At 37.9% G+C, this 14,271-nt stretch overlaps 1 protein-coding gene across 1 annotated transcript; it reads left to right on the top strand.

Annotated features, from left to right (window-relative positions):
- Positions 1 to 2,902: 2,902 nt before the first annotated feature.
- On the top strand, positions 2,903 to 6,774 carry LOC117906151 (probable LRR receptor-like serine/threonine-protein kinase At1g34110). The gene is made up of 2 exons (XM_034819110.1): positions 2,903 to 5,926; positions 6,195 to 6,774. The coding sequence occupies exons 1-2, from the start codon at positions 3,061 to 3,063 to the stop codon at positions 6,575 to 6,577; spliced, it is 3,249 nt and encodes a 1,082-aa protein (XP_034675001.1). The 5' UTR covers positions 2,903 to 3,060; the 3' UTR covers positions 6,578 to 6,774.
- Positions 6,775 to 14,271: the final 7,497 nt, after the last annotated feature.

Below are 14,271 nucleotides of genomic sequence, written 5' to 3'. Positions count from 1 at the left end.
TCCAAACAACATATAAACAAATTTGAAATGGGAAGAAATTACTTCCAATATGGATGGTGTAACCCTAATAAAAAAATGAAATTTCAAAGGGAAAAATACAAGTGTCTAGGTTTATGAACTATAAACTAAGATACTAATGACAGAGAGAGTAGTGCTCAAGTCTCAAGAAGCAGCCATATCAAATGCTTGTGCTTAAAGACATGAGAAGAATGGTAAGAAATTCTATGCATGTTCCCTATCTCCTACCACTAAAGATTGCAGGCAGGCCTATCTGACTCCAATTTCCATCTTGGTATCTCCTTCCTATCTTAGAGACATCTTTTTTATGTTTTTGTCCAAACCACTCACTTCCTACTCTCATTTCCTTTTAGATTTGAATTTCACTAGGATTTTGGTCTTAGACTCTGAAACTCCGGCTTCAGGCTTCAATATTATAATGGGTTTTGGGCATAGAAAAATTGAAGGCCACATTAGGGTATTATTTGAACCCCTTTTATGGGGGCCTTGCACCTCTGAGAGGGAGCTTGCAGGACCCCCACCCTACACTTTTTGTGCCATTATTTTACTCACCTAGTTTGCTTTGGACCACTGCAACTTGAACACTAATTTATAAATTGAAAATTCATGAAAAATGATGGGTGTGTTTGGTAAAGAAATAGAGAATTCATTTTACTTTTATAAAAAATAAAAAAATAAAAAAGTTGCATATTTTTAAAATAAAAATAATTTATTTATGAAAACCCATAATCTATCATATTCTTTTGAACTTTTTCTTGGGAACATAGGGAAAAAAAATTCTTTCATTATATTTTTTTTATAAAATTAAAAACATTTCCTTTCATTTTTATTTTTTAATTTTTTCATCCATGTGAGGAGATTGTGTAATCCATGAAAGGGTGCCTTTATGAATGTGCCATATCTTTGATTTATTTGAGTAAACCTCTTTTCAACATTCAACATTCATCTATGCATGAATTAATGATACGTCAACCTTAAGAAATGCAAAACCCAATCTATATTTTTATTTTTATTTATTTATTTTGTGTAATACTTAGAAATTGTTACACATATGTAAAGGGGTTGGCCAATAATCCTTTAAACTAAATGGGGTCATCATTTGGTTGAACCCATGATGGGGTTGCTTTGACCCAATGAGTGCACTTCATGGTACCTAATTTTAAATTATTATCTTAAAATTCATATTAAAATAATTTAATTTACATATATATATATATATATATATATATATTAATGAAGTTAAAATGATTGCATTATTCATTTTGATGTATTTATATTATGTGGGTTCAATTAAAAATCAATTATTATTATTATTATCATTATTATTATTATTATTGTATAAGTATAATTAATTAAGTAAAATTGAGATGAAAAATGAAGCCCCCTAATAAACTATATGAGGCCTTTGAATCTGTCCAAGCCCAAAGCCAAGCCCATTTATCCACCCTTTTGACTACAGTAATTAGGGTTTTACTTGGCTCACGTCACAGCAAAGTGATTTGCACACCCTACAATTTTGATGCTCGAGACACAATTTCAGGCCAATGGGTTTCCAAAACTTCCCTTGGAGCTTTGGTTCAGCTAGGGTGCTAATGGTCATTTCATACAAAATAGCTCCATGTGGTGGCACCCAAGAGTGGCCCAATCAGCTTAGGTTTCATAAAATGAAATAAAATGCGGTGCGGCCGAATAGTGAAGAGAGTCAAAACCTAAAAACCTAATAAAACCCTAATCGTGAAATGTGCCCTAATATAATTTATGTTATATAACCCTACAAGCCTCTCTTTCATGTGACTCTGCATTTTCCTTTGCCACCACTCCCAAAACAAACCCACCACTTCCTCCTCGGAAACCAAATCCAACCCTATCTCTACTTACACATTTTTACCATTTCACTCTCAAGAAGATAATAATTCCAAACTTTATTTATCATTTCTCTACTCGAAAACATAGGCTATAGTTAATGTTACATAATTTTAGACCATAGTACAAAACCCATTTGATAATACAAGGTTGGACCGTACATAATATTGTGTCTTTTACTATATATGTTATGCAATTGGGCGTTTGAAAGAAGTAAAATGGGATGTTGATAGGAAAATTCACAAGAGGTGACAAAATTTTAGGGCCAAACCCTAGGTCATATGTATAAATTATATGAGAAACAAACAATGGTAGATGGTGTATTGTTTATGTAGTAAACAGGCAATAATATATATAGGAAAAGACATTGAAATGGTTGCTTCCTCCAGTCCCTTTACCTTTCACAATTTCCCAAGCTGCCTCACTCCTATATCATCAAATCTTACTCTTCCCTAGGCACCACCCACCCACTGGAATCCGACCCATTTGCCCACTTTCCTTTATTTCCCATCTGCTGATTATGCTAAGCTTGTTTTTGAGTTCAACATCACAACACTGCCCCTGGAGGAGAGCTGATGATCCCATTGGATGGTGAGGGTAGTTTTGGGCTAAGGTAATTGGAGGTATTTAAATGCATGAATGGCCTTTGAACTCTTCTTTTGTAGAAAGTACAAGAGTTCCCTGAAAGTTCAAACCAAAGCTGCTCAGCCACCACTCACCACCACCACCACCACCATATGGGAGTGATGAGACACAGAATATGATGGCCAGCATTCATGGAGTAAACCCTAGAAGGGCTTGAGTTTGAGGTTGTCATCTTCACCATTGTATGACCACTGACTAGCAGCACCTCCACTAGCACAACATCCGGCGGTTGAGGGAGCAGGAGGGCTTTTTTCCGGTAAGGGAGTTGAGACTCTTGAGCAATAACTTTGTGTGTGTTCAACAGTACTGTTTTCCACTTAAGAGAAGCTAGCACTATCTTTTTTGCTCACATGCATGGGTTCAACAGCTAGTGTGAAACTCAAGCATCCCCACCTCCACAAAACCCTCCCTCACATGCATGTTGTCTCCTAGAGTGGACTTTCAGCGCCACCACCACCGATAGCAGAGCCGCTAATAGGACCACCAGTTCTGATTCTTCAAACCCATTTGCTATCTTTGTCACAGAGCCCAAAAATGGAGAAAAAAGCCTGTTTTCTTACATCCTCTCCACTGTTCTTCTTGTTCTTCCTTTGGGCAACCATGGCTCAAACCCTGGTCACCTCTCTGTCTCCTGATGGGCAGGCTCTTCTCTCTCTTCTTGCTGCTGCAGACCCTTCTTCAAAGTCATCATCGGCTGTGCTCTCCTCATGGAACCCATCAAGCTCGACCCCATGTGCATGGCAAGGCATTACATGCTCTCCACAAGACAGGGTTATCTCACTCTCTCTACCCAACACATTCCTCAACCTCTCTTCATTGCCATCTCAACTGTCGTCTCTCTCATTTCTGCAACTCCTCAACCTCTCCTCCACCAATGTCTCTGGTACAATTCCTCCTTCCTTTGGCCTACTCTCTCATCTTCGCCTGCTAGACCTCTCCTCTAACTCTCTTTCTGGTCCAATTCCTCCACAACTGGGAGGGCTCTCATCGCTTGAGTTTCTCTTCTTGAACTCCAATAGATTGTCTGGTAGCATACCTCAGCAGCTTGCTAACCTATCTTCATTGCAAATCCTTTGTCTCCAAGACAATCTTCTCAATGGGTCCATACCGTTCCAATTAGGCTCTTTGGTGTCTCTCCAACAGTTTCGAATTGGGGGCAACCCTTATCTGACTGGAGAGATTCCACCCCAGTTAGGATTACTTACTAATCTCACCACGTTTGGTGCGGCAGCCACTGGACTTTCCGGTGTGATACCGCCTACATTTGGGAACCTAATCAATCTCCAGACTTTGGCCCTTTATGATACTGAGGTATTCGGGTCAGTTCCACCTGAACTTGGGCTGTGTTCAGAGCTCAGGAACTTGTACCTGCATATGAACAAGCTTACTGGTTCGATCCCTCCTCAGCTGGGCAGGTTGCAGAAGCTTACTAGTTTGCTTCTGTGGGGTAATTCACTCACAGGACCCATCCCACCTGACCTTTCCAATTGTTCATCGCTTGTTATCCTTGACGCCTCTGCAAATGAACTTTCCGGGGAAATCCCTGGAGACTTGGGGAAACTAGTGGTTCTTGAGCAGCTTCATCTGTCGGACAATTCGCTCACTGGTTTGATTCCATGGCAGTTGAGCAACTGTACAAGTCTTACCGCTCTTCAGCTTGATAAGAACCAACTATCTGGCCCAATTCCATGGCAGGTTGGCTACTTGAAATATCTGCAGAGTTTCTTCTTGTGGGGTAATTTGGTGTCTGGAACCATACCATCCTCTTTTGGGAACTGTACTGAGCTCTATGCACTTGACCTTTCGAGGAACAAGCTCACTGGGTCAATCCCGGAAGAGATTTTCGGTTTGAAGAAGCTAAGCAAGCTTCTGCTCCTTGGGAATTCATTATCAGGACGACTGCCACGAAGTGTTTCGAATTGTCAGTCCTTAGTGAGATTGAGGCTTGGGGAAAACCAGCTTTCAGGCCAGATTCCCAAGGAGATAGGCCAATTGCAGAACCTCGTCTTTCTTGACTTGTACATGAACCATTTCTCTGGTCGCCTCCCTCATGAGATTGCCAACATCACAGTTCTTGAGTTGCTGGATGTGCACAATAATTACATAACTGGGGAAATTCCCTCCCAACTAGGGGAGCTGGTGAATTTGGAGCAGCTTGATCTCAGTCGAAACAGCTTCACAGGCGGAATTCCATGGAGTTTTGGGAACTTCAGTTACTTGAACAAGCTCATCCTCAACAACAATCTACTAACTGGGTCCATCCCCAAATCCATCCGGAACTTGCAGAAGCTAACCCTGCTTGATTTGAGCTTCAACAGCCTCTCTGGTCCAATTCCACCTGAAATTGGCTACATTACAAGTTTAACCATCAGTTTGGATTTGGGCTCCAACGGGTTTACAGGAGAACTCCCTGAGACAATGTCCGGTTTGACGCAGCTGCAATCGCTTGATCTTTCTCAGAATATGCTTTATGGAAAGATTGGAGTTTTGGGGTTGCTTACAAGTCTAACTTCCCTCAATATCTCCTACAACAACTTCTCAGGTCCTATCCCTGTAACAACATTCTTCAGAACTCTATCTTCAACCTCATACCTTGAGAATCCTAGGCTTTGTCAGTCAGTGGACGGGTATACTTGTTCTTCAGGTCTGGCTCGAAGAAATGGGATGAAATCAGCTAAAACTGCAGCTTTGATCTGTGTTATTCTTGCTTCTGTGATCATGTCAGTTATTGCATCATGGATTCTAGTAACAAGGAATCACAAGTATATGGTAGAGAAGTCCTCAGGCACATCAGCTTCCTCATCAGGGGCTGAAGATTTCTCATATCCTTGGACATTCATTCCATTTCAAAAGCTAAATTTCACAATTGACAACATCCTGGATTGCCTGAAAGATGAAAATGTGATTGGAAAAGGGTGTTCTGGGGTGGTGTACAAGGCAGAAATGCCCAATGGGGAGTTGATTGCAGTGAAAAAGCTTTGGAAAACGATGAAGGATGGAGACCCAGTGGACTCTTTTGCCTCAGAAATTCAAATTCTTGGACACATTCGACATCGGAACATTGTGAAGCTCCTAGGTTACTGTTCCAACAAGTGTGTTAAGCTCCTTCTCTATAACTACATTTCCAATGGGAATCTGCAACAGCTGCTGCAGGGGAATAGGAACTTGGATTGGGAAATTAGGTACAAGATTGCAGTTGGGTCAGCACAAGGTCTTGCTTATCTTCACCATGATTGTTTACCTACAATACTCCACAGAGATGTGAAGTGCAATAACATACTTCTGGACTCCAAGTATGAAGCATATCTTGCAGATTTTGGACTGGCAAAGCTGATGATCTCTCCAAATTACCACCAGGCGATTTCCAGAGTAGCCGGGTCTTATGGGTATATTGCCCCAGGCAAGCAATTCTAACCAAGCATTGCCTCTTCTTCTGCATTTTACCATTTTATGTTCATAATTTGCATGGTTAACTGAATTGCTTCTCATAGGTGCCTGTTGTTATTACTTGAGCCATTTATTCTTTAAGCTTAATAACATTTCAGTTTCTTTTAATCTCCATTGCCAAGGGAACCGGCATTCTTGATTCATTTTATGCAGTTTCAGTGGTTCATCTTAGCATGGAAATCTTTGTTCTAAGTCTCAAACTTCTTTTATAATGATTGCAGAGTATGGATACACGATGAACATAACAGAAAAGAGCGATGTTTACAGTTATGGAGTGGTTTTGCTGGAGATACTAAGCGGGCGCAGTGCGGTTGAGCCCCAGGCTGGGGGCGGGCTACACATAGTTGAGTGGGTGAAAAAGAAAATGGGCAGCTTTGAACCAGCTGCATCAGTACTTGATTCAAAGCTCCAAGGATTACCAGACCAGATGATACAAGAGATGCTTCAAACACTCGGGATAGCAATGTTCTGCGTGAACTCTTCGCCAGTGGAACGGCCCACCATGAAGGAAGTGGTGGCACTGCTGATGGAGGTGAAGAGCCCACCTGAAGAATGGGGAAAAACTTCTCAACCTCTGATAAAAGGGTCTTCAAACCAGAGCTGAATATTCTTTCCTTTTCCTTTTTTTAAGGTTATCAGTAATTAATTTTATCAGTAATTAATTTCCCTGTCTACTCTGGGAAATGAGAGGAGGAAGCTTTAGGTGGCATCATTGTTGGCTTTGGCTCGTCATATTGGGTTCTATGTACAGTTTTAGAAACATCAATGGGTTTATTTGCCTCTTGCTTTGTTTTTCTTTTCTCCCCTTTGTTTCTGTTTCCTTTCCTAAGAAAAGAATCAATTTTTTTTTCCCCCTTTTTGAAGAAATAGATAATGAAAAGTATTCATGAAAGTGAGCAAAGTTGAAGGGAGGCCAAGCGGGAATCTTATTTTTCTTCTCTTTTCAAACCGACCTAAAATTCTGTGTAAAGTTTTTCAGCAGTTTAGGAGCCTAACGTGAAGGAGAGAAAGCAACCTAGTCCACACCCACACACACCCCATATGTAGGCCCTATATTGCATGGCAAAAGGAGACACAGAATAGCAGGCCATGCCTCCCTCTCCTTCCCCACATGCCTTACCAGACAAGTGTTGTTTCCCAAGGTTTGAGTGTTCTTCACTGGGTCCATACTCTTTCAAGTGTCAGTCAAAAGGGAGATCCAATATGACAATATTGGTTGCTCTCCATTCCCATTATAGTAAAAAAAATCAAATCAATACAAAGATAAAGAGTGATAATTGCAGAGTATCAACCTTGTTAGAAGATCAATAGACATCAGAATATCTATGTAGTGTTTTTTTGTTTTTGTTTTTTCGATAGCCTAGTCAATCTTCTAAATCTAAAGTATTGTTTATGCAATCCAAAAGAGAGATGCTAAATGCAATGAACCTTGATTCAGCTTGTTTTGGAGCTTGGACAGGGATGAGGTCCCCCCCTCCACAAGAGAAGTAGTCCAAAGAAAGGGCCTAGACAGGCCATGCCCCCCACATCAAAAACTCTGTCAACTTCTCTTTGTCAATGCTCATCCACACAGTCAACAATGGCCTTGCTTTTCGCCTTCTTAAGAAATATCTGTTGTCTAGTTGCCTGAGATTTCACTTTAGGTTTAGTCATTGCTTCATTGCTTCCAAATCACCACAGATTATCCAAGTAATTAAGTTCACCCAGAGATTTCCTTCATTTTCGACTGCCTATGAGTTTTTCTTTTAACTTCCCTCATCTTTCCCATTAGTTGTGATAACCTATTTTCCAGTGTTCTGAGGTTTATTACCTTGAAAGGAACTTTTGTTGAATGTGGTGCCATATGCTTTCTTTTCTCTGTTACTATGATTTTCTACCAAAAGCCTACATCTGGGGGAAAAAAGGAAGAAAAATCATTTCTACTCTTTTCTTGACATCATATATTTCTTCTTTAAGAATCCACTGCCATTTATCTGATAAAACTGTCACTTCTATTTCCAGTAAGTGCACGGGTGAAACATCATTTGGCCCCTTATCACACCTACACTTCTGAAAGGAACTATAAAACTCTGGTTGCTTGCAGGGAAGACCATGTTAAAATTTTTTTTTCCCCCATTTTTCCTTCTTTTCTTCCATTTTCTTGGCAATCAAATAAAGCTTTAGTTCTACTCATTTCAGTAGATGAGGACTTCCTTTGGGAGTTTAGTATCCAGATGGTACCTATCTTCCCAGAGGCATCAAGGTTAATTATGTAGGATATCACAGAAGATCCACTTCAAAGCTTAATAATCTATCAATATATATTCCTATAAACCAACCACAAGCAGAACCAAATGGGAAAAGACAAAAAGAAACTGCACACTCAATATAAAAATTTGACTTCTTATGTTGGTCTATCACTTGTGGTTTCTATGCTCTCCAGTCCAAAGGTCCTATTCCCTAGTCGAGAACTCAATTCTAAGAAACATAAAAAAGAAAAAGAATACAAAAATATCAGCTAGGAAAAGATAGGATAGGATATATACCAAGATGAAGCAGAATATGTAGCCTAAAAAAATTAGGGTAAATAAAACGGTAACCCTCAAAATTTGCTTCACTTTTATGGAGAATACCAGTTCTGTATATGTCTGTTCCTGAGGTTCGCAACGAGTTTCAGAAGCAGAATGCAGGATTTGGTTTACTGAAGTAGGAAGTTTGTTTCTGGTAGGTTGTGGGATGGTTTATCTCAAAGAGGTTCAGTTCTTTACAGTTGCTCTTAAGGTTCAGAAGAATAATACACTGGAAGACCTATCAAGCTTCACTTTGTTTTTGTTCTTTTCAATAGTCCAGTCAGTCCTTTCAATCTAATATCATGCCTCAATACAAGCAAAAGAAGGATGTTAAATGCAATGTACCTTGATTCAGTTTGTTTTGGAGACTGGACAAATTATAGGTCCCCATCCAACAGATGCTGTTCCAAAAGACAAGGACTCGACAGGCCATGCCCATCACATCAGAAACTCTGTCCATTTTTCATTATTGAAGTTCATCCATATATAAGCAACTGCTTTCAGTCTTTGTCCAGTTATTTCAGAGATTTCGGTTCGAAAAAGACAGATTCATCGGTGGTTCTTCCTAATCACCAGAAATTTCGCTTCTACAAAACCAGAAAATCAGATTTGTTCAGTTGGTGTTCCTTCATTTGAACCTGGCCTTTTAACCATCAGAATCTTGTAACTTCACTATTACCAGATAAACAGCTTCAAAAGTTTACATCCTCAAACTAGTCACCCTCATAATAACAAGAGAAATTGGATTCATAAAATTACAAGAATTTCAACCCAGGATGTTTCCTCATCATTCTCAACTGCCTATCAGTTTTTTCAAATTATATTAGCTTGTATCCAGAAGCCATACCTCATTTCTACCTTCTTTTTAGGCATCATCCCTAAGACCCCACTGGCATTTTGGAGTAGAAGCATACTTTTCTTTATTTCCAATAAACCAACATGTGAAACATCATTTGGCTCCTCATTACGTACTCATCCTAAAGGAGTCGAATCTGGTGGTTCCTTGTAGTTGCAGGGAAGGCCATATTCTGATAATTTTATCTTTTTTGTTTTCAATCATTTTCTAGCCAACCAAATGAAGAGCAAGTTTACCCATTCAGCAGATGATGACTCCCTTTAGCAGGTTACTTCTCCTAGTTATGCCCCTTCCTCAACACTCTTTACCAGTCTTCAATGGAAATCCAGATCAATAAATATATGACCTCACCAAAAAACACACACAACAACACCAACAAAAACAATGAAAGAGAAAATAAGGAACAATTTGCATTCACTATGAACTTGGAATTTTCACCTTCACTATAGCCTGATCACTTGTGATTTCTGTGTGCTACTTATCAGTTTAAAGGTCCTATTTCCCAATAAGAAACTCATCCTAAGAGCACAGTAAAAAGGGAAAAGAAAAACTAAGTACTTGTTTGGATGCACTTTCTGTTTTCTAATTTTAAAAACAAAAAATAGTAGTAATTTCTATGTAAAATATAGTAACCTTTATATAGCAAGTATTAACTTATCTTATATCCTTAAAAATTACTTTTAAAATTAGGGGAAGTAAAAATTTTTTAATACCTCTTTTAAAAGTCATAATCTTTCTAAGATAAGCCTCAAAGAGTTCTTGTATTTTATATAAAAGTTACTATCATTTTCAAATTTTAAAAACAGAAAAGGAGAAGTGTATCCAATCAACACCTAAAATGTTTTCTTTTAGATGACTGGTTCATAGTTCCAATCCAGATAGGTAAAGCTGGTACCATATATAAATGACACGACGCTGGAAATACAAGAAGTGCAGGAATTACAGCCTTAATATACAGCGGGAAATGAGAAAGGAAGAATTATTAACTGAGATGATGCTGGAAATACAGCCTTAATAAATAACAGGTTATAAGAAAGGAAGAATCAGTTTGGAGTTGGTCCAAAATCCTAATAAAAAACTATGCTAGAACAAATAGAAACTCTAAAAAAAAAAAAATGCACCATTATTCATTCTCAATATCTAGCTTCACTTTTATGGAGAAAGTCAGTTTCAGAGAAATGAATGGTTGAGGTTTGCCATGAAATCAAAAGCATGAAGCAGGATACACTTCAAAGAAGTTCAGATCCAGTATTTGTAGGATGGTTTATATCAAAGAGGTTCAGTTTCTGTAGTTTCTCTTGCTGTTTAAGGCTCTGAGAAAAACTGTTGAGTCATTAGCAGCATGTGCTGCCAGCTTTTTCCCTTACAATAATTCCATGCCCAACATAGAAAAATCATAAGTGAACCTGTTGAGACAGTGTAGCAGCAGAATGGGCACACCTTCTAGTTCCACCAAAATGTGACAAACATGTTGAAAAGGGATGAAACCTGAAGGTATGTTGTTCCGAGAGAAGTTAAGATGTTTGTTTGGGAAATAGGGAAACGAACAAAAGATGTTTAGAGAATAGTAGTTTCTGCAAGTAGATTATAAATTTTATTGAGATTAAAAACCTTTCCAGGTACTCCAAACTCTAGACTACTGGCACATTCATGCTAAACCTAGTCAAATGTTAACTTACTAAGATGGCAATATAAAAAGATCAGTCAGGGTCCTTCTGTGCTGGTGGAACCCAAGGAGAACTCTTTCTTACATATAACTCCAGCACAATCTAAGGAGTAACCAAACACTATGGTTTTGAAGCAACCATTAAGTTGATCACCTAAGGAAAATAAAACTAACCTCCATAGCAGTTCATCATTGATAGCATTCATATCAAAACATGACTGGGTATTGAGACATCCACTTTTCTTTTTCATTTCATCTAGTAAGTTTAAGCTCAGACAGGGCACTCCCACATCCAACCTTAACAACAATAACCAATGATGTCCATTCAATTCCAGCAAGCAAAGAGTGGTGCATCACAACAGGTGATGGTTCTTAGAGAATAAAAAATCTCAACACAAGACCTTCAGATGTAAAAAAAAATTATGTTCTTTATGTGAAAATACCATGAGGTACAAGCTGTTCATCGCTTAATATACACAGGGAAGATTCTGTAGAGGGAGGAAATATTAATTGCAAAAACTTAAGTGAGTTTTTTCTTTAAGATACTATGCACAAAAAGTAGTATAAAACAATAGCATCAAGTCATTTCCATTGAAAGAGGGAATAAAAATAAAAAAAAAGATAAGGTTTTCAATTAAGCTTTCCATGCTCAAATGTAACAACCCTTTTTGTTCTACCGCACTATAAAATCCCATACTTTATTTAGACTGTCAAATTTACTCTTGAACTTAAAAAAATAAAAAATAAACAAAAGTTCTTTAAAATAGAAATCAGGAAGGTTAAAAATACATGAAGTTAGCTGACCAACATGTCAGTATCATTGCATTGTCAAACCCTCATTAACACAGTCAGCTAATAATGACAATCTATATCCTTTTTGCTTTAGTCATCCATTGAGACAATGGTGCTCACAGTGTTGGTGGTTTCATAAGGAATAAGCCAAAACAAGCAAGGATTTAATAAAAGCATGATAAAATAAAGAGAATTTGCAACCTTTGAATTAAACTAGTGGACCAACAGAGAGAGAGAGAGGACATTAAAAAGCCTCCTCAAATAGACAAGAAAAATGATATATTTCTTGCAAATGCTTCTCCAACAGATTTAGTAGCACAACATGTAATATCTTTTTCTTTCTTTCTTCCATTTTTTTTTTTTTTTTGTAAATCAGGGACATTTATACACTTGGTCAATTTGGAGAAGTATTTTGGCTAAACTATTTGGAAAACCTAGCATCACTCAATAAATAAGAAACGAAAATTATATCAACATATGACAAATATGGTTGAACATGCGGTGCACTCTTGACTGAAGAAGAATTGAATCAGGGCCTCTCAAAGTATAGCATATGATGTAATATGAACACTTGGCAAAGGAGATGAGAGGTGGTAGGAATTGAATCAGGGCCTCTCAATTCTTCTTCAGTCAAGTGTGCACCACATGAAAGATGCCCAAGAGAATCCAGATTACAACGGAGCTGCATCCAAACTATTTGCAGCAAGAATCTACCCAGTCTATCCATATCAATGAATCACAACCAAATGATGCTGGTTTTGATTGCCTTTCAACAGTGTAATTAGATCAATCAGTCTTTAACTTATTGGGTATGATAACAGGAATTTTAAATCTTCCCGAGATGCATGAATGTTATTTCAAGAATGCACCAAGTCTAAATTATGCAAGTTAACAAGACAGAGTGAGGTATAATGAAAGAGTTACTCAAAAAAGGGGCTATATTTTTGTAGACAGAGGGGTACCAAGACAGTTGTTTCCTCCCTATCACGTTCTTACTTTCTTTTGGCAGCAACTTATTTAAATTACTTCTGATATTTAGCTCAAATAATATTCTTTAGTCACAAACTAAAATTTCTCTGCGCTCTTTTAATGAGGAGCACATGGAGCAGACACTCAAATCCATATTTCTTAGTACTCTTTTAATGTGAATTAGGATGTTAATAGATGAAGGTTCAATGTCTTTGGTAGATTTTATACATAGGTTGGGTTCTCCTCGGGAGTTATTTTTTGTTTTCTCTTTTTTGGGTTGTGCCTTTTTGCACCCTTTGTACATGTCTTGTGTACTTCAATGCACGTCCTTGTTAGGTGCTGTTTATAGTAAAGCTTCGCTTGCTTATATAAAAACTAGCATATCTCTGCATAAGTTAAGGGAAATCCTGATTCCAAATTAGTTGAAAAGGCATTTGTGTCTTCTAGGCAATGCTATCTTGAACGAGTCTAAAATGTCAAAACAGAAGTGGTTAAATAGTTTCAATCAAACACTTGGTTTTAGTCTTGGTTGAATTGTTGCTGAGACACTAGTTGAGCTTCACCAGCTTTCTATTACTAATGTGTTTTGTAGTCTGCCATCAGATAATAAATTTTATGCCCAATTAGATGCCCCTCAAACAGAGTGCATTATCTGTGAACCACATATATTTTTTGGTAATGATAGTGTTGGTGGTTTTCTTTACCTTCAAACCATGTCTTTAATTTATTCAAGATCCTTATGCCTTTATGCAGGTTGCTCAACTCAAGAAACTAATTAGTTAGGGTATTTGATTATGCCACAAAGTAAGAAGCTCAGAGCAACCCGTACACACAACATATCCTTCCTTTGATGTTACTCACTTTTCCAACAGGCACAGCCATTGTAAGAGACACTACCACATCAACTTGAAAGAAAATATGAGCACCATTTTGTCACAATAGGCATTGAAGATACACCCCTTTTCTTGGTATCCCTCTCCTATATAAGTTCCAGGCTTTGCCTATTGAAAAAAAGGAAGCACTCAAACAAGCAAATCCTGATGGACTACATGAGTTTCATCTAGTTGAAAAAGAACAAAACAAACTTAAAATAGCCATATGAACATTTGATTACTATCAGTGACATGCCAACTTACTCTAATATAGCATTGAACTGCAGTAAAAAAACTACACCAGTACCCTAATTAGCAACGTCAAAATAATCAAATTTCAATGAAACAAAACTAAGTCATTATTCAGAAACATCTCTAGTGCATAACCATTAATCGTTTTAGGCATAACCTGTAATTCTAGGTACACTTCTATGGCAGATTCATCCTCCACAGAGAATAGCACATGACCAAACACAAAAAGAAAAAAACATTAAAAAAAAAACAAAACCAAGACAAAAATGGACCCGTATGAACCAAACCAATCATTAAACGGCCTAGCTCAGCCTTTAGTTACTTAGCAGTATGCTGGGTAAG

Source organism: Vitis riparia, chromosome 18, assembly GCF_004353265.1.
Source record: "Vitis riparia cultivar Riparia Gloire de Montpellier isolate 1030 chromosome 18, EGFV_Vit.rip_1.0, whole genome shotgun sequence".
NCBI lineage: Eukaryota > Viridiplantae > Streptophyta > Magnoliopsida > Vitales > Vitaceae > Vitis > Vitis riparia.
The sequence above is the reverse complement of the archived record's forward strand: the minus strand, read 5'-3'. Positions and strand labels throughout refer to the sequence as shown.